At 43.5% G+C, this 19,956-nt stretch overlaps 1 protein-coding gene across 1 annotated transcript in view; it reads left to right on the forward strand.

Moving 5' to 3' along the window:
• The window catches only part of tbc1d2b (TBC1 domain family, member 2B), a 94,594-nt gene that overhangs the window by 15,367 nt on the left and 59,271 nt on the right, over positions 1-19,956 (forward strand). Inside the window, exon 2 of the mRNA XM_078429800.1 lies at positions 3,356-3,506. Coding sequence (XP_078285926.1) covers positions 3,356-3,506 — 151 coding nt within the window. The remainder of the gene's footprint in view (positions 1-3,355; positions 3,507-19,956) is intronic.

The following is a 19,956-nucleotide window of genomic DNA, read 5'->3' on the forward strand; positions in this document are numbered from 1 at the left end:
ACTTCTTTTTCACTCATCCCTTCCCACCCAAACCACCCCTCCCCAGATAGGTTCCCCTGTAACCATAGGAGGTATCACCTGTCCTGATACCTCCACCCTCACCGCCATCCAGGAACCCCGGCAGTCCTTCCAGTTGAGACAGGCGTTCATGTGCACATCCTCTAACCTCATCTACGACATACAGTATTCATGAAGTTGCATCCAAACATCAGCGAGACCAAGCATAGACTTGGCGACCATTTTGCGGAACACTTGTGCTTTGGTCTGCCAAGGCCTACTGGATCTCCTGGTTGCTAATCATATTAACTCCTCAATTCCCATATTGACCTTTCTGTCCTTGGTCGCCTCCATTGCCAGAGTGCGGCCGCAAACACACTGGAGGAACAGCACCTTGTATTCAGCATGGCTAGCATACAACCCAATGGTATGAACGTTTGCCCCTTATTTCCCATTAACTCTTTCCCCTCTGACTGTAAACCTATGCCCTCTGATTGTTAATTCCCCTACCCTGGGAAAGAAGTGTGTACATTCACCCAATCTATGTGCCTCATGATTTTGTACTTCTATAAGATCACCCCTCAGTCTTCTATGCTGCACGGAATAAACTCCCATCCTGCACAACCTTTCCCTATAATTCATCCCTTGTGTTCTGGTAACATTCTCACAAATCTTTTCTGTACATTTTGGAGCTTCATGGCATCTTATAGCAGAATGACCAAAACTGAACACTATTCTCTAAATGCGGCCTCACCAAGGTCTTGTACAACTGTAGTAGAATGTAGACATAAAATGCTGGAGTAACTCAGTGGGACAGGCAGCATCTCTGGAGAGAAGGAATGGGTGACATTTCTGTTGAGACCCTTCAGAATGTCCCAATTTCTATCCTCGGTGCTCTTACTGTTTAAGGCCAGCAGGCTAAAAGTCGTCTTCATCACACTGTCCACCTGTGATGCCACTTTTAGGGGACTGTGTACTTATGCTCCTCAGTCTCTCTGTTTCATAGCACTTTCCAGGGATCTTCCGTTCATTGTGAAAGTCTTACTCTGGTTTCACTTCCCAAAATGCAGCACCTGGCATTAACTGAATTAAACTCCATTAGCCGTTTAAGATACATTTGAAGGTATTTATTCACAAAGTGCTGGAGTAACTCAGCAGGTCGGGTTACTCCAGCACTTTGTGAATAAATACCTTCGATTTGTACCAGCATCTGCAGTTATTTTCTTACACTACTTTAAGATACATTTGGACAGGTACATGGATAGGACAGGTTTATTCGGATATGGGCCAAATTTTATTCCACAGTTGTCAGTGGTAAGATATGTATAGGAATTGTGTAACTACTCCCCTGACATCAGTCTGAAGAAGGGTCTTGACCCGAAACGTCATCATTCCTTCTCTCCAGAGATGCTGCCTGTCCCGCTGAGTTACTTCAGCATTTTGTGTCTGCCATAAGATATATCTTACTGGTCTATAGTTCCAAGCTTTTTCTTTGCAGCCCTAAAGGTACAATATTTGCCTCCTTCCAGTCTTCCAGGACCTCTTGCAATGCTAATGATGATGCATACATCTCAACCAGAGTTCCTGCAGTTTTTTCTCGAGCTTCCCACAGTTTTCTTGGATATACCTAGAACTAGAGAATGTAGGTATTACGGTGAGAGGGGAATTATTTAATAGGAATGTGAGGGGTAGTTTTTTACACACAAAGATGGTGGGTATATGAAACGAGCTTCCAGAGGAATTAGTTGAGGCAGGTATAATAACATTTAGAAGACATTTGGACAGGTACTTGGCTAGGAAAGGTTTAGAGGAATATGGGCCAAACACAGGTAAATGGGAGTAGCTTAGATTGGGCATCTTGTTGGCATGGATGAGTTGGGTTGAAGGGCGTGTTTCCATGTTGTATGACAACACGTGAAGATTTATGTAACTTAAGATGTTTTAAGTTTCCAGCAGCTCTCCTACTGTAATGCGGACTATCCTCGAGACATCCCCATTAACTTTCTTGAGTTCACTTGTCATTGAATTTCACCATGGTAAAACAGAGGAGAAGTATTCTTTGAGAGCCTTGCCTATCTTCTGCACCTTCAAACATTGATGTCCACACTGGGTCTTTGTGGGGCTCTATTCTCTCCCTGGTTACTCTTCCCTTAATATAGTTTCATATACTTGTACATTCAGCCAAATGATTTGGAAGGCATTCAAAGCGTTTCTGCTGACAGATCATGGCAGAAACATCAGATTTTAGAATTGCTATCCAACATGAAAGATATTGCATTCTAAAGTGTAGCAATTATATGCTGTTGTGTAATTAAAATTGATTAGTTTTAAACTGAAATACAGGTGAATTTTTAGACCTGAAGTACAGAGGAGCATTCTGGTCATAATTCTATTTGAATGCTATTTACTCATCAAATGTATATTGGGATATTTATTTGCATCCTGTGCACTCCATGATTTAAAAAAAATCTGTCTCTGAAGTACAAAGCAAATTTACAGAAAACTCTGCTTTAAGTGTCGAATAGGTCAGGAGGACACATTATTGGCAACAATGCTGAATACAAGATTCAACTGTCAGCTCCTTATGCCAGTTTACCCACTAAACAAAAATCAGATTAATTTCTGGTTTATCTCTAAACCAAAGTCTATCTTTGGTCAGATTAGACTTGTTGATCTTTGTGATGTGAATGTGTAGGAAGAAATTAAAGATGCTGATTTACACCGAAGATAGACACAAAATGCTGGAGTTACTCAGCCGGTCAGGCAGCATCTTTGGAGAAAAGGAATAGGGGACATTTCGGAGGGAGACCCTTCCTCAGACTGAAAGTCAGGGGAGAGGGAAACTAGAGGTATGGAAAGGTACAGAACAAATAAGAGCTGGCAACTGATCACTCAAGAAAAGTGGAGCCCATAATGGTCCATTGTTGGCTGTGGAAGAGGTGATAATGAAAGAATACAAACAGTGAAACTAGCAGGGCAACTTGGGTCGGGGAGGGACATGGAGAGGGAATGCAAAGATTACTTAAAATTAAAGAAATTAATATTCATACTGCTGGGTTGAAAGCTGCCCAAGTGAAATATGAGTTGCTCTTCCTACAATTTGTGTGTGGCCTCACTCTGACAGTGGAGGAGGGCCAGGAACGAGGTCAGTATGGGAATGGGAGGGAGAGTTGAAATATTTGGCAAGTGGGAGTTTGGGTAGGCCAAGGTGGACTGAGCTTTGGGTTAGTCCGCTTGGTCTTTGGGTAAGAAAATATTTATATGAATCGGTGCTTTGGTACAGTAATGTTAAAATTGTCTAAAATAATTATTTAGTGCGAGAAGAAGCATTGATTTTATTTTGTTTTGTGACTAACAGGCTCCCAGCGCACAGGCTATGAGATATTGGCTACAGCAGTTGCAACAGAGGAGGTGGGAGTTTAGTAACAACTGCACCGTTGGACAACGAGATAATCGCACATTGTCCCTTTTCCCAGATTCAGCTACAGGTCTAGTTGCTAAAGATGTTGGTAAGTCCTGAACATAAAGGCTAACTTTAGTTTGACTATTTCTTTCCTAATAACAAAAAGTGAGCAACATGTTCATTGCAAATTGTATTGCATTAAATTCATGAATTAACGTTTAAATTTAAGTTTTTTTAAAGAACCCCACAATGGTGAGATTTGTCTAGCTGTTTGAGAAGGTTGCAAAGTCAGCTGCAACCTTTGACATTCTCCAAAGGTGCTTGCGGCCTTCTAGTGATAGCCTCTGAGTGAAGGTTGGCAACGAAACCCATAGCTGGTTCATTCTTTTGCCCACCCTGTCACCACTGTAATAATGGATGAGGCGGAGCAGCTGACAGTGTGGTGTGGAGAAAATAACCTGCTCCTCAACACCTTAAAGACAAAGGAAATAATAATAGACTTCAGAAAGAATAAAACGGACATGGTACCATTAACTATCAGAGGGGACTGTGTGGAGAGGGTGGCGGATTTCCGCTTCCTGGGAATCCATATTGAGGAGGACCTGACGTGGAGCGTGAACACCTCTGCGCTGCTGAAAAAGGTCCAGCAGAGACTGCACTTCCTGAGGGTGCTCAGGAAGAATAACATCACTCAGAGACTGCTGTTGTCCTTTTATCGGTGCTACATTGAGAGCATCCTAACATACTGTGTATGCGTATGGTACACCAGCTGCACAGCGGCTCAGAGGAAAGCGCTCCAGAGGGCCATTGACAACGCCCAGAGGATTGTCGGCTGCCCTCTACTTACCTTGGAGGACTTACACAGTTCCCGCTGCATCAAAAAATCCCAGAGTATTATAAAGGACATTTCCCACCCCGGACACTCCCTGTTTGAACTGTTACCGTCAGGCAGACGGTACAGATCTACAAGGACAAGGACAAACAGACTTAAAAATAGTTTTTACCCCACTGCTATAAAGGCACTAAATGTAGCCGCCAAGGAACGCAGGGGCGATACATAATAAGAGACTGTGAAATCGACAGAAGGATGTAGGGTTGGGTGTTTATGCGTGCTATTTTCATGATATTTATTTTAGTTGTTTATCTTTTTTAAAATATTTTACCTTGTATGTATCGTTAGCTTTTAGAAATGTTTGAATGGTGCACTGACTGGCTGACATTTTACAATTTCGTTGTACATGGCTCATGTTACAATGACAATAAAGGAACTATTCTATTCTATTCTAAAACCAAAATTATAGAATTGCAGCAAAACATCAATCCTAAAAGTAGAAAATACTCGGGCGATCAGCTGCAACTGTGCAAAGAGAAACGCAAGTAACGTGAGGAAAATGGGCAGTTGACACTTCTGGTTGACTGAGTAACCAGAATAAAGAGGGGGGTGGGGAGGTGAGGCAAGAATTGACAAAGGATAGGTGAATTGAGCTGAGGAAGGGTTGATTGGCAAATCACAGTTGTGTGCAGGAGAAAAGGGTAGAAAAAGCAACAAAGGCTTGGAATTGGAGAGACAAGAAACTGCAGGCGCTGCAATCTTCAGGAAAAAAACAAAGCACTGGAGGAACTTTGCAGGTCAAGCCGCATCTGTGGAGGGAATGGACAGGTGACGTTTTTGGGTTGGGACCTTTCAGAAGAAGGATCCCAACCCAAAATGTCATCCGTCCATTGCTTCCACACACATGCTGTCTGACCTGCTAAATTCCTCCAGCTATTTTTTGTTTCGCTAAAGGCTGGAAAGTGGTAAGTGGTAGACAAAAGGCTGCATATTCTACAATGTGATATGAAGGAACGGGTGACGAATGGACCTGAATGAGGGGGGGGGGGGTGAGACGGGCCCAACAGAGGGAGGGTGAGATGATCAGTAGAGGGCACCCAATGGGAGAGGTGTAAAGAAAGAATGATTGCGGTTTGGGGGTAAGGTGGAAAGAAAAGAGACAGGTGAGAGTACCAGGGTAGGCTGGAGGAGAGAGAAAGGGATGAAAGGGGTATGGGTCTCCTCTGAGTGTTACCTGAAATGGTGGATTATTGGTGAACTCAATCTTGAGTTGTTTCCAATGTTGCATAGGCGCATTTATTCAAAGGATGTGAGAGCAGAAATTAAAAGTAGATGACCCACATTTTTGCTAAGATAAAATCTAGTTTCTGAGCCAGTTTGTCTTTTTTTTTAAAGTTGTGTTTCCTGTGCTGCCTGATAATTGGCCGATAATTGACCTATTATGGGGGGATAAGTGGGTATATTTGATTACATCCAATTATGTTTATTAATAAGAATTTTCTACTTTCCACCGTTTCTTGCATGTAGTGCATACGCTGTGACGACTGCCCCACCAATGCACCCTCCCCACCAGATTTAAGCAAAATATGCGTTCCAGGACAGGCCTTTCCCGAATGTGCTGGAGATATTAAAACTGGCTGAAACTACAGTTGATCTTGGGTTAAAGAAAATGTTTCCCCTTCCTTGGCCTCTTCCGACAGGATGTCTTTTTTAGGACTGCTGACGTGAAATTGTACAGACTTGCCTGTCAATTGAAAAGTCAATTTGACCACTATCTGGTCTCTTATCTTTTTTACATGGTAGATTTTTTTTTTAGATTTAGAGATACAGCGCAGAAACAGGCCCTTCGGCCCACCGGGTCCGTGCCGCCCAGCGATCCCCGCACATTAACACTATCCTACACCCACTAGGGACAATTTTTACATTTGCCCAGCCAATTAACCTACAAACCTGTACGTTTTTGGAGTGTGGGAGGAAACCGAAGATCTCGGAGAAAACCCACGCAGGTCACGGGGAGAACGTACAAACTCCGTACAGTACAGCACCCGTAGCCAGGATCGAACCTGAGTCTCCGGCGCTGCATTCGCTGTAAGGCGGCAACTCTACCGCTACGCCACCGTAATGATGGATCCTCAGCCACGCTAATGGCTGGTTCCAACCCGCTGATCAGAAAGGTTTGTAGTAGCAGTGAAGAGGCATTCCTTTCCATGCAGCAGTGGTTCACACACTTTATTTTTTTCTGTGAGGGCCAAATTTGCAATGCAAGCCAATGCTATCAATGAGAAACATGTTTTATTTTAACTGATATTTCATTCAGTAATGCTTGAAGATAAGTGTCACACTTCATACTGCTTGACTCACTGCCTCCTTGTTGCTCCATTACCCTCTCCTTGCTGCTCCACCCATTACATCTCTGCTGCTCTTTTACACCTTGCTGACAGTATCATGATCACTCATGTTCTTGATCCTCTCTCTGGTGAGTACCAGAGCCACCTCCTGATTTGACCATTCAAATGAAAATCCATTCCTCAGCTATCAAGTAGTATAAGAAGATAACTGCAGATGCTGGTACAAATCGAAGGTATTTATTCACAAAATGCTGGAGTAACTCAGCAGGTCAGGCAGCATCTCGGGAGAGAAGGAATGGGTGACGTTTTGGGTCGAGACCCTTCTTCAGACTGACATGTAGGTCTTGGAAATGACAGATGACTGGTTGCCATCTTCCAGAAAGACGCAGATTATAGAATTTTCTATCCTCAGCTATCAAGATTGGGTTAGCTGGCATCACCTGGTGCATGTGGCGTAATTGGATAGAAAATTCTATAATCTGCGCCATTCTGGAAGATGGCAACCAGTCATCGGTCATTTCCAAGACCTACATGTCTGTTGGACAATCTGTGGCTGAGGCTTCTCCAGCTTTGCCACAGTCACAGAGAAACTTGGGTCTGTGAGGTTGAGGGGTCTCCATACCTGCCGCACTAGTTCAGTGCTCTTGCCCCTCTTCATTGACCCATTCTGCAGAACAGAATCTAAGGACTGTGTTGGAAAAAAAACTGCAGATGCTGGTTTAAATCAAAGGTAGACACAAAATGCTGGATTTTTAAAACTCAGTGGGTCAGGCAACATCTCTGGAGAGAAGGAATGGGTGACGTTTCGGGTCGAGACCCTTCCAAGGACTGTGAATGCCTCTTGAAACAGTGCTGAGGTAACTTGCCGCCTCCTAATGCATTTCAGACTCTGAGATCAAATCTCAGACACCAGCTCGTCAACTGTGAGCTAAACTTCCTTGAGATGTAGACACTTATTGCAGATGTGTTTGCCAAAGATTATAAACACTTTCCATCAGCTTCCACATAGTGCAAAAGTCCTGCAACACCATATCTACTTTAAGCCCATCATGTGTGGACAATGCACACAGTGCTAAAGTACATTTGCAAAGGCCATTCTTTTATTACTGGACTTGATTTTTTTTTTAAACCTATGTTGTAGCTATAAATGAAAGCTAATTTACCAAAAAAAAACACCTAATCTCGCTTTTGTTTTGTCTTTGTTCTCAATTTTTCTTTGATATGACAGTTTTGTCTGTGTTAATGGATGTTCAATCAAGAATTAGGCCATTTGGTCCTTCTGCCTTTGTCATTCAGTGAGAGGGTGGTGGCTGATCTGTGCCCTGACTTATCAGCCTTCATCTTATTTCCCCAATACTGTCATTTAACGACATCTAAATTAACACCAGTCTGCTCTCTGGTGCAAAGCATCAGTTCCCCTTGCTGCTTTGATTTAGAATAGAGAAATGTAGAAATAAGGAACAGCAGATGCTGGTTTACAGAAAAAAAGACACCAGGTGCTGGAATAACTCAGCTGGTCAGGGTGCATCTCTGGAGAACATGGATAGGCGATGTCTTGGATCGGGATCCTTCTTCAAACTCCAGGTCAGAACATGGCTGTAGAACAGGAGAGCATCAGAAATGTCGAGGGAGCAGTGAGAGAGGATCTTATAGAACTCTCATCGGAGAGAGGAGAACAACTACTTCAAAGTAGGCATACCTTGAGGAGATTTCGCATTGAAACAGTAAAATGTAGAAACAAGGAACTGCAGATGCTGGTTGAATACGGGTCTGAAGAAAGGTACCGAACCAAAACATAATCTATCCATATTCTTCAGAGATGCTTGCTTGACCTACTGAGTTACTCCAGCATTTTGCCTTTTTTGGTTTAAAATAGCCTAGTTCTTTGCATATGTCTAAATGAAGTTCTGAATGTACTATCTTGGTGGCAAGTGCAAAATAAAGTAGCTGAGAATTATTTTTAAGCAGATCCTCTGTTGAATATGACTATGTCAACAGCAGGCAGCTCCAGGAGGTTTGGTATAGATCTGCAAAATGTTAATCCCATTGCTCTCGGTGGTCATGCAGGGAAGTTTGAAGCACTCTTGTCATTGGTAAGCAGTGCTTCAGTAGATTGTGATAATATCCGATAGATTATTCTGGGTGTAATCACTGCCATTTAGTAATAACATGGAGCGCTAGAACAGAGAACATAGAAGATTATAACACAGGAACAGTTCTTTGGCTCACAATGTCAACGCCAGACATGATGCCAGATTAAACTAATTTCCTCTGTCTGCACATAATTAATATCCTATACTAGAAGGGCCGAATGGCCTACACCTGCACCTATTGTCTATTCCCTCATTGTCCATGTGTCTATCGAAAGCATCTTAAATGCCACGATCATATGTGCCTCTACCACCACCCCTGGCAGCACATTCCAGGCACAATCATCTGTACAAATAGGGCGATGTGTGTCCCACACATCTCCTTTAGAATTTACCCCTCTTATCTTACAGCCGTGCCCTCTAGTGCTTGGCATTTCCACCCTAGGAGAAAAAGGTTCTGACTGTCTACCCTATCTACCTCTCATAAATTTTATATAGTTCTATCAGGTCTCCCATCACCCTCCAGCATTGCAGAGAAAATAATCTGTCCAACCTCTCCTGGTTAATACCACCTAATCCAGGCAGCATTCTGGTAAACCTCTACTTTCTCCAAAGCCTCCACATCCTGCAATGGGGCAATTGGAACAGCACATAATACTCCAAATGCAGCCTAATAAAACTATTCAACAGTTGTGAGCCAGGAAAAATTATACAGATGCATGGGGATCTGCTGCTGTCTGTATTTCATGGAGGAAAGAGAGGAAATGAGAAGAGAAATAAGTACACAAATACAAATTGGCTGTTAAAAGGTCAGGCTTGTATTCTTAAAAGGAGGTTATTTGAGGTTGCTAATAGGGACATTCAAATGGGAAAAAAAATCCATGTCTGTATGGTTTGACAGATGATCATATCCGTAACAACAGTTTGTGTTCTTGGCTGGCCGTTGTTAATTCTGGCATTCATTTTTATCTGCCGTGTGCCAAACTTGATCTTCTAAATGTTACGGACCTGTTACGAACGTTACGAAGCTAGGGAGATCATGACGTTGGCTGAACCAAACATCATGCCAAGGGAAGGGCATAGATTACATCAAATATTTCCATTGACCTCCCTAAACCAGCGTCTTTGTAAGATTTTAATACTTGGCCTGGGCTTCGAGTAATATTGGAAACAGCACTCTGGAAGATTTAAAGAGCCATTTGGATGGTATATTTGGGAGGAGGAGGATTGTATAACAATGCACAAAGGAACAAGCAGATTAAGTGAGGTTCCTCTGTCACAGTTTGGTCAAATGTTCAGAACAGCTTTCTGTCACTTTACACTCTTTACCCATTCTCCTTTCCCAAATACATAGTGTTCTGCCAAACCTCCTAAATAATGTTTCTGTTACTGTATCTAGGCCACAGGAATGTCGCTTGGGCGATGCCAGAACTGTTTAGATTCTTTTGGAGATGTGTTGCTCCCCACATTGGGCTTTTTGTTTCAGGGTGGTTGCAGTTTTGAAATGTATCAGATCATATGACTGGTGATCATGCATTCATATTATTTTGACAGACTGAACTGCTGTGAACTGCACTTTAATTATAGCTAAATTTAACATCAGCAATTTCTGCTTAATATCTTAGTCTTGAATTCATTTGTGAGTTGTTCGCACTATAAGATAACTGAGAATTTAGCCACCATTTGTAGATTTGAAACCCAGACTTGTTCTATTGCTACTTTAAATCAGCTGCTCTGATGAACTAGCCAACATGAAACAGATTGTGAAAATGATTTGTAAAACAGCTCAATAGCCAAATCTGGAGATATGTGGGGGAAAGAATGTGGGGTTTCACGCCAGCTTATGATGCCGTAGCTAGTGTTGCAGTTGATGATTGGGCAAGGTTATGAACATCAAATGTCTAAACATTGTAAAAGGTACAAGAGGGTAATCTGCATTAATATTAGTGGCTTGTTTTGTTTGGAGAATTTCTTGAAGCACTTTGAAGTTTGGTTTAGTGATACAGCCTTTCAGTTCAGAGAGTCTGTGACGACCAGCGATACCCTAGAAACTAACACTATCTTATGCACACTAGGGACAATTTACACTTTTACCAGGCCAATGAATCTACAAATCTGTACGCCTTTGGAGTGTGGGAGGAAACCGGAGATCCCGGAGTAAACGGGGAGAATGTACAAACTCCGTACCCGTCGTCAGGATGGAACCCGGGTCTCTGGCGCTGTAAGGCAGCAACTCTACCGCTGCGCCACCGTGCCGCCCTGTGATAAAAACATGACACCTTTTAGCCCCTCACGTGCTACATTAAACTGGACAGTATCACAAAAGGCTGGAGTAACTCAGCAGGTCAGGCAGCATCTAGGAGAGAGGGAATGGGTGACGTTCCTCTGTCCATCAGTCTGAAGAAGGGTCTCGACCCGAAACGTAGCCCATTCCCTCTCTCCTAGATGCTGCCTGACCTGCTGAGTTACTCCAGCCTTTTGTGATACCTTCGATTTGTACCAGCATCAGCAGTTATTTTCCTACACATTAAACTGGACAGATCACTGCTGATCATTGTAGGAGCATGAAGCAATTGGAGTTGATCTTTCAGTCTGTACTCACCTCAAGAGTTGATGTGGCTTAATCTTGCCGTTTCCACATCATTCCATATGCTTTGATTCTCTGGTTAAACCCATCTTGATCTTGTATAAGCCAATCATCCCCAGCGGTTGTGTAGGGAATTCTAAAGAATCAACCCCTTGGAGCTGAGTGGAGTTGGAGTTTTCCCCGAGTGTTAGCCTAGTTCAGGATTCTCTTGCCACAGGCAACATCCTCCAGTGTTTGAATTTGATTTCAGTCAGATGATCTCTCATTCTTTGGATCTCATGGGAGCATTGGCTTGGTTCAGTCACTATTACCTCAACAATTCCACCCTTCCTACTTCCCAGTCTTTGCAAGAATTCTATCAAGCCACCATCACTTGTCATCACGTGTTTGCCTGACTAAAACCACATGCTGTCCTCCAGATGCCTTAACTATATTTGTCCACTTTGTGCAGATGCTGGTTTACACCGAAGATGGATACAAAATGCTGGAGTAACTCAGCAGGTCAGGCAGCATCTCTGGAGAAAAGGAATAGGTGACCTTTCAGGTCAAGACCCTTCATCAGACCATTTCCTTGATCAGTCCACTTTGTTTCTGTTTCAGTGCATCCATGTGAACAGCTTTTTAGAATAATTCTAATGTTTAGAGGATTTTAATTCTAAAAGAAAGCAAATGTAAAGTTTAAGATAATGAAATCAGATGGGTCTTTTGGGGAATATAAAGCAAGTAGGAAAAAAACCCTAGTAATTTGGAAGGGTCAAAAGGCCAACACAATAGACAATAGGTGCAGGAGGAGGCCATTCAGCCCTTCAAGCCAGCACCGCCATTCAATGTGATCATGGCTGATCATTCTCAATCAGTACCCCGTTCCTGCCTTCTCCCCATACTCCCTGACTCCGCTATCCTTAAGAGCTCTATCTAGCTCTCTCTTGAATGCATTCAGAGAATTGGCCTCCACTGCCTTCTGAGGCAGAGAATTCCACAGATTCACAACTCTCGGACTGAAAAAGTTTTTCCTCATCTCAGTTCTAAATGGCCTACCCCTTATTCTTAAACTGTGGCCCCTTGTTCTGGACACATTACCAGGGGTGGTGGTGACGGCCGCAGATATGACCGTGGCGTTTAAGTGGCTTTTGGATGGGCATGGATATGGAGGGATATGGATCACATGCAAACAGATGAGATTAGTTTATCTTGGCATCATGTTCAGCACAAACACTGTGGCCTTGAAGAACTTGTTTCTGTGCTGTTCTGTTCTATGTTTATCATCATTGCTTCAATCTACCATTAATTATCCCCATATGCAGCCTTAAATCTTTTTCTCAAGTTAGAAAACTCCTCAGACCTGAACCTACATCTTGGGTCCAAAATGTATGCAAATATTATCACAGCATAGTGCATTCAATGAGTGGATTTATAGCAGCACAAGCTGATTGTGGAGATGCTGTAGAAGTGCTTCCTCTTTCTTGAATACCTTCGTGGTTATTGAAGCTGCCACCGTTACATAATTTAACCACGGATGTGCATGACTGAGTTTTAGGCATCAGCTGTGCAGAGTCCCCATGGCTGCAGTGATCTTTGGTGATTGAGGTGCAGTTCCTCGGCCTTTCCAGCTTGTGTTGGAAGTGGCCAGTTCTGAAAAAAGGTCTTCGACCGTGTAATGTTAACTCGCCTTTCCCTCTTTCCGCAGATGCTGCCCGACTACTGAGTATTTCCAGGGTCTTTTTGATTTCAGCTTTCCAATCACTGGAATTTTTGTTTAACTTTTGAATTTGTGATAACTACAGATCTCACTTGGTTCCAGTCCACATTAACATTCCTGGATTTCTGTATTACATGTTGACCAACTCTTTCAGGACTGTCTCGTGTTCATCTTGTTATGCACTTGAGATTCTACAATCTTTAGTTTAGTTTAGAGATACAGCGCGCAAACAGGACCTTCAGCCCACTGACTCTGCACCAACCAGCGATCCCCACGCATTAACACTATCCTACACACACTAGGGACAATTTCCAATTATACCAAACCAATTTACTGTCAAACCGGTACATCTTTGTAGTGTGGGAGGAAACTGGAAATCCCGGAGAAAACCCAGGCAGGCCACGGGGAGAATGTACAAACTCCATACAGACAAGCGTCCATAGTCAGGATTGAACCCGCGTCTCTGGCGCTGTAAGGCAGCAACTCTACTGTTGCGCCACTGTGCCGCCTGACTGTAATAGCAGAGGGAGAGGGATATGCCAGGCCAAGGGTTACAGTTTGTGACTGCACAGTGCTCTCAAATTACCAGGTGTACTGAGACTATCACGGAAGCAGCATGCAAAATTATATAGCGTGCACTCAATGTGTACTCAGAACTCAGTCTCCATTGCAGCTATTCAAGATATGGCTGCAAGTAGTTCAGCTGTGACATTTGGATGTTCCAGGTCCTAGAAGTGCAGAAGACCTTGGAGGTTCTGCATTAGGGAGCTGGGGTTGGGGTTAGAACTTACAGAAGTGGAGGATAGGAAGATTGTCAAAAGATTTGAAAGTGAGTTAAAAAGTGGATCGTGATAACACTTATTCCTCATAGTAAAAGGATCATCAGTTCAGTTAATATCTTTTGCGTGAACATTTTATTGGAACCATTCCTTGGAGCGAATGAAGATGAGGGGTGATCTTATAGAGGTGTATAAAATCTTCCATATATTTTCGGGTAGATATTAGGAGTCTCTTGCCCAGAGTAGGGGAATCGAGAACCAGAAGACATAGGTTTAAGGTGAAGGGGAAAAGATTTAATAGGAATCTGAGGGGTAACTTTCTCACACAAAGGGTGTTGGGTGTATGGAACGAGCTGCCAGGGGAGGTAGGAGTGTTTAAGAAACAATGAGACGTACATGGATAGGACAAGTAGGGACATGTTGGTCAATGTGGACAAGTTGTGCCGAAGGGCCCGTTTCCATGCTGTCTGACTCTATTGACTACCCACCTACTTGTGTTATGTAAAGAAAAGCAGTTTAAAATCCTTTTAGAGCTCTAAGTAAGCACCTCCATAGTTTTCCCTTCGTTTCCAGCTTGAGTAGTTGGCAAGATATTGTCAAACTTGGGGCAGTGTACCAGTTCCGCTGTTTTATAGATTTAAAAAAAAATTAATTCAGTAATTATTTTGGCTTTAATTTCTCGGAGTTGAAGGGATTTCTCTGTCTTCCATCAATGATGGATGGTCTTATGTGCTGCTTCATATGATTAATGCTAAACATCTTTATCGCTGAACCAGTTAAAAATGGCAGAGCATGGAATTTTAGGTGTCCTATGGAGCACAGCTTGGATGAATATTTGGTGAATTGGCAGCACAGTGAGCATTGGATTGGGTGCCAACTGCTGTGACCTGGCCTCATGGGCATGGAAACTTGGCAGTGAGGAATGGAGGGTGTGTGTGTTGCTTCCCTCCCTGGGATAATAGCACAAGCAATGGTGACTGTGTTGTTTTTTCTGCCGACGCTGCATTCCTATGCCTGATCTGGCAGGTTTCCTTTCTGCACAATAGTTCTCAAGCCACAATTGTTTCTCATTTGTCAACAAGTCCTTAACCTAAAGAAAGTTTCAGCAGCTGCACTGCCCACATGTGCAGAAATACTTTAACTGAACACCGAAAGGAACGGATGGAATATTTCTTGAATTTGTTTTGTCTTTTTATGGAAGAAGTTAATTTTGGGATCAAATTGTTCGTGTGACTCGTCTAAACTGATGCTTCGCATCAATGTGTGCAACAGATGAATTAGCAGCTGAAGCTGAACCTAATAATCAGTGGAGTTGTATCGAGAAAATTAAAGTTAGGCTTTTGGCCTTAGAGATACAGCGTGGAAACAGCCCCTTCAGCCCACTTAGTTCACGCTGACCAGCGATTACTCTGTACACTGGCACTATCTTATAAACTATGAACAATTTACAATTTTACTGAAGCCAATTAATCTACAAACCTGTTCGTCTTTGGAGGAAACCGGAGCACCCAGAGAAACGCCAGTTGGTCAGGGGGGGACCATACAAACTCCTTACAGACAGCACCCATAACCAGGATTGAACCCAGGCAGCAACTCTATGCTGTGCCACCCTGTGTGTGTTTGTCCCTTCACATCAACACCCTACTCTTCCACAAAACACAAGGGTCGTTTGGGGACAACTACAGCATCTTTCGTTTGCCATTTTGATTGTGATCAGTCGCCTGAAAACCAAACTAGGTTGCCATGCGGTCAGTGCCTTCCGGGAAGGAATAAGAATCAAGGTTTCAAGGTCAAGGTCAGTTTATTATCACTAATAGAAAAGCAACAAGACACACAACCACATAAGAGTTAGCATAAACATCCATCACAGTGGACTCCACATTCCTCACTGTGATGGAAGGCAATTATTTCCATCTTCTTCCTCTCTGTTCTCCCACGGTCGGGGCAGTCAAACCATCCACAGTCGGGGCGATCAAAGCCCCCGCAGCCGACGGTCGAAGCCCCCGTCGGGGTGATCGAAACTCCCGCGTCGGGGCGGTTGAAACTCTCCGCGGCATGGAGCTCCCGAGTCAGCTTCTTCTTACCAGAGACCGCGGGCTTCACGATGTTAAAGCCCACAGGCCCCGCGTTTGGAGCTTCGATCACCCCGAATTCTACAGATTCACAACTCACTGGATGTAAAAGGTTTTCCTCATCTCAGTCCGAAATGGCCTACCCCTTATTCTTAAACTATGATCCCTGGTTCTGGTCTCCCCCAACATCGGGAAATTTTTTCCTGCATCTAGCCTGTCCAAACCTTTAAGAATTTTATATGGAGACCTACGTGGTCACAGGGAGAACGTGCAACCTCCACACAGACAGCAGCCGAGGTCAGGATTGAACCCGGGTCTCTGATGCTGAGAGGCAGCAGCTCTACCATCTGCTTCACTGTGCCACCCTCAAAGGTGTACAAACATTTAAATGTTTTCTCCTTGTTACACTATAGTCCATTTAGGGAAGTGCTTTTGTTGGCCACTGATGTTGTAACACAAAGTCATGAGATTTGTATACCTGATATCAGTTGTCACGACCAACTATGTGTAGGAAGGAACTGCAGATGCTGATTTAAACCGCAGATAGACACAAAAGGTTGGAGTAACTCAGCGGGTCTAGCAGCATCTCTGCAGGAAAGGAATAGGAGACGTTTCAGGTCTGAAGAAGGGTTTTGACCCGAAATGTCACCTATTCCTTCTCTCCCGAGATGCTGCCTGACCCACTGAGTTACTCCAGCTTTTTGTGTCTATCTTCGTCATCACAGTGTATGTCTGAATGTATTCTGCCGTTAACTGAAATCGCTGGTTCCTTGAACTGACTTCTGCTTTCATTGTCTGGCCTGTAAAGCTATAACACGGTAACTACTGCAAAGGACACAATCCTGGAGTTGTACCAAAGTTTTGTTTAAAAAAATTGTATTTACCTCAGCTTTCACAATTATATTAGCCTTCCTATAAATAGTTCATCTGAAAAAACAACTTCCACACAGCGTGAGGACTATAAGCTTATTTAAGTGCTTCTATTCTTCCATATTAGCATGTAAACAAACTGACACGCACATTCCTGCTCGTGCCCAGATTCTATGTTGTTGGGGCAACAGCCATGGAGGGTTGTAGGGATTCAAAGAGTGTTAAGATACAGGAAAAAATGTTTATAGGAAACATCTTTATAGGAACGATAGTACTTATTCACAAAATGCTGGAGTAACTCAGCAGGTTAGGCAGCATCTCAGGAGAGAAGGAATGGGTGACGTTTCGGGTCGAGACCCTTCTTCAGACTGATGTCAGGGGGGCGAGACAAAGGAAGGATATAGGTGGAGACAGGAAGATAGAGGGAGAACTGGGAAGGGGGAGGGGAAGCGAGGGACAGAGGAACTATCTAAAGTTGGAGAAGTCAATGCAAGCTGCCCAGGCGAAATATGAGGTGCTGTTCCTCCATTTTGCGGTGGGCCTCACTATGGCACTGGCGGAGGCCCATGACAGAAAGGTGAGACTGGGAGTGGGAGGGGGAGTTGAAGTGCTCAGCCACCGGGAGATCAGTTTGGTTAAGGCGGACTGAGCAAAGGTGTTGAGCAAAACGATCGCCGAGCCTGTGTTTGGTTTTGCCGATGTAAAGAAGTTGACATCTAGAGCAGAATTTATAGGAACGATGCTGATAAGCTGAAAAGAATGCAGACAAGATATATGAAGATCTTGCCAGGACTTGAGGGTCTGCGCTATAGGGAGAGGTTGGGCAGGCTACGAATGTATTTCTTGGAGGGTGTTGGGCACCCAAGGCTCATCGATGCGCAAGGGCAACAAATGCTATTCCGTCTGGTCCGAACCTGTTGCCGGTTTGTGGTTTGTCCCTCCTCGGACAACTGTCTGTAGGTACTCACCACTGCTGATCGGGAGCACCCCACAAGCCTTGCCGTTTAAGACATACTCTGACCCAGACGGCTGGCCATAACAATTTGGCCCTTGTCAAAGTCGCTTAGATCTTTACTCCTGCCCATTTCTCCTGCATCCAACACAACAACTTCAAGAACTGACTTCACTTGCTCCCACCCCTTGACAGGTGCCACTGTTACAAGATAATCAATGTTATTCACTTTGCCTATCAGTAGTCATAATGTTTGGGCTAATAATATTTAATGTTGGTATAATAATATTTAATAGACATTTCCCAAGAGAGGGGCTGAGGTCCAGAGTTAATGTGTAGGTAAATTGTAGGTAAATTGCAGCTTGTGAGATGGGTTACAAAATGCCTGAACAACTGGCCTTTTCCTTTCTTATATGCTCCTCCTTAAATATAGCTAATATGACAACTGCCTTGAGCTAGCTCTATTGTTACACAAATGTAAATAATGCCATTCACTTGTTTCAGTAACAACCCTTTTTATAATCTTAAGTGGCATCAGTTAACATTTCGTTTTGAATGTTCTGTCTCTTTGCAATGCATGGGCAAACATGTACTCTGCAAAGTAGTTTATAGCCTTACGCAAGAACTGTTGTCATTTAAAGTTACTCTTTGGACCGGGCAGATTTTGTTGGAATAAATACCTTAATCATTCCAAACACAATGCAATGAAGCACCCAGGTACTTTGTAATTTGTTCTTTGTTCGTGCTAATAATAATGATGAAGCAATAATCGGTTTGAAGAAGGGCCCCGACCCGAATCATCACCCGGTGTGACCCGCTGAGTTACTCCAGCACTTTGTATCTTTCTTTGTAAAACAGCGCCTGCAGTTCCTTGTATCCACAGACACGAATTATTTGTTGCTGTTACTTGCTATGCAACAGTGGTGGAGTACAACCAGCTAGAATTTTAATAATGTGGTGCTCTGAGGACATTAGCCCACTGACCAGTAATATATTTAGTGACCACGTCTGCTATAGCGCACCACAGGTTAATGTGCTCCCCATTGCTGTAAACTGCAACCTGGGTTAATATGATTGAATATTGAAGTGCAAATCTCAGTCCAAACTAAAACTGGCTGAAAAAGGGTCCTGACCCAAAACGACACCGATCCATGTTCTCCAGAGATGCTGCCTGACCTGCTGAGCTACTCCAGCACATTATGTCTCCCAAACTAAAACCATTCTATTTAAACTAACAACATTCCCTGAGTATTTTAAGCCTGGCCTGTTGTTCAACACAATTTTTAGATTTAGAGATTCAGCGCGGAAACAGGCCCTTCGGCCCACCAAGTCCGCGCTGCCCAGCGATCCCCGCATAGTAACACTATCCTACACACACTAGGACCATATTTATTTATTTATTTATTTTTTTACATTTACCCAGTCAATTAACCTACATACCTGTACGTCTTTGGAGTGTGGGAGGAAACCGAAGATCTCGGAGAAAACCCACGCAGGTCACGGGGAGAACGTACAAACTCCGTACATACGGCGCCCGTAGTCAGGATCGAACCTGCGTCTCCGGCGCTGCATTAGCTATAAGGCAGCAACTCTACCGCTGCGCCACTGTGCCGCATGATCCTGGCTGATCTGCTGTAGGCTACTTTTGTGGAAGTTCTCCACAGGCCTTAGTTCCCTGGTCTTTCTTTCAAATGTTTATTTACTTCCTCTTCAAATGTCCCCAGTGATCTGACTGCTACCAACCTTCTTCGGTGATACAGAATGCCAGATATTCACCAGCATCTATTGAAAAACAAAACCTCATATGCACTTCAGTTTTATGTGACCCGCCCAGCATCTCTCTAAACTCCCTGACTTACAGCTTTATCACCTCGATCGCAATATAGCAGTGGAGTGTGGCAACTCTGTGTGCTTGTCCTAACGCAGGATCTATTATCATCCAGTACAGTCACCCTACTCTTTTAAATCTCTTTTCAACCTGTAAACCTAGCACACCTATATTCTGTACTCTGTATTCTGTGTTCTGTACTCCCTTTACTCTCTCTATTGTACTTGAGTTTGGCTTGATTGTATTTATGTACAATATTATCTGCTGAATACATTTGCAGATGACACGAACATGGGTGTTGTAAGTAGCGAAAATTATTTCCAAAATTACAGCAGGATCTTGATTAGCTGGACAAGTGGGCGGAGGAATGGTTGATAGAGTTTAATGCAGATAAAGGTGAGGTGTTGCATTTTTGGAAGTCAAACCAGGGCAGGACCTTCACAGAGAACTGCAGAGCCATGGAGAGTGTTGTAAAGCAGTGGGTTCTAGAGTCCAGGTA

Source organism: Rhinoraja longicauda, chromosome 38, assembly GCF_053455715.1.
Source record: "Rhinoraja longicauda isolate Sanriku21f chromosome 38, sRhiLon1.1, whole genome shotgun sequence".
NCBI classification, from domain to species: Eukaryota; Metazoa; Chordata; class Chondrichthyes; order Rajiformes; family Arhynchobatidae; genus Rhinoraja; species Rhinoraja longicauda.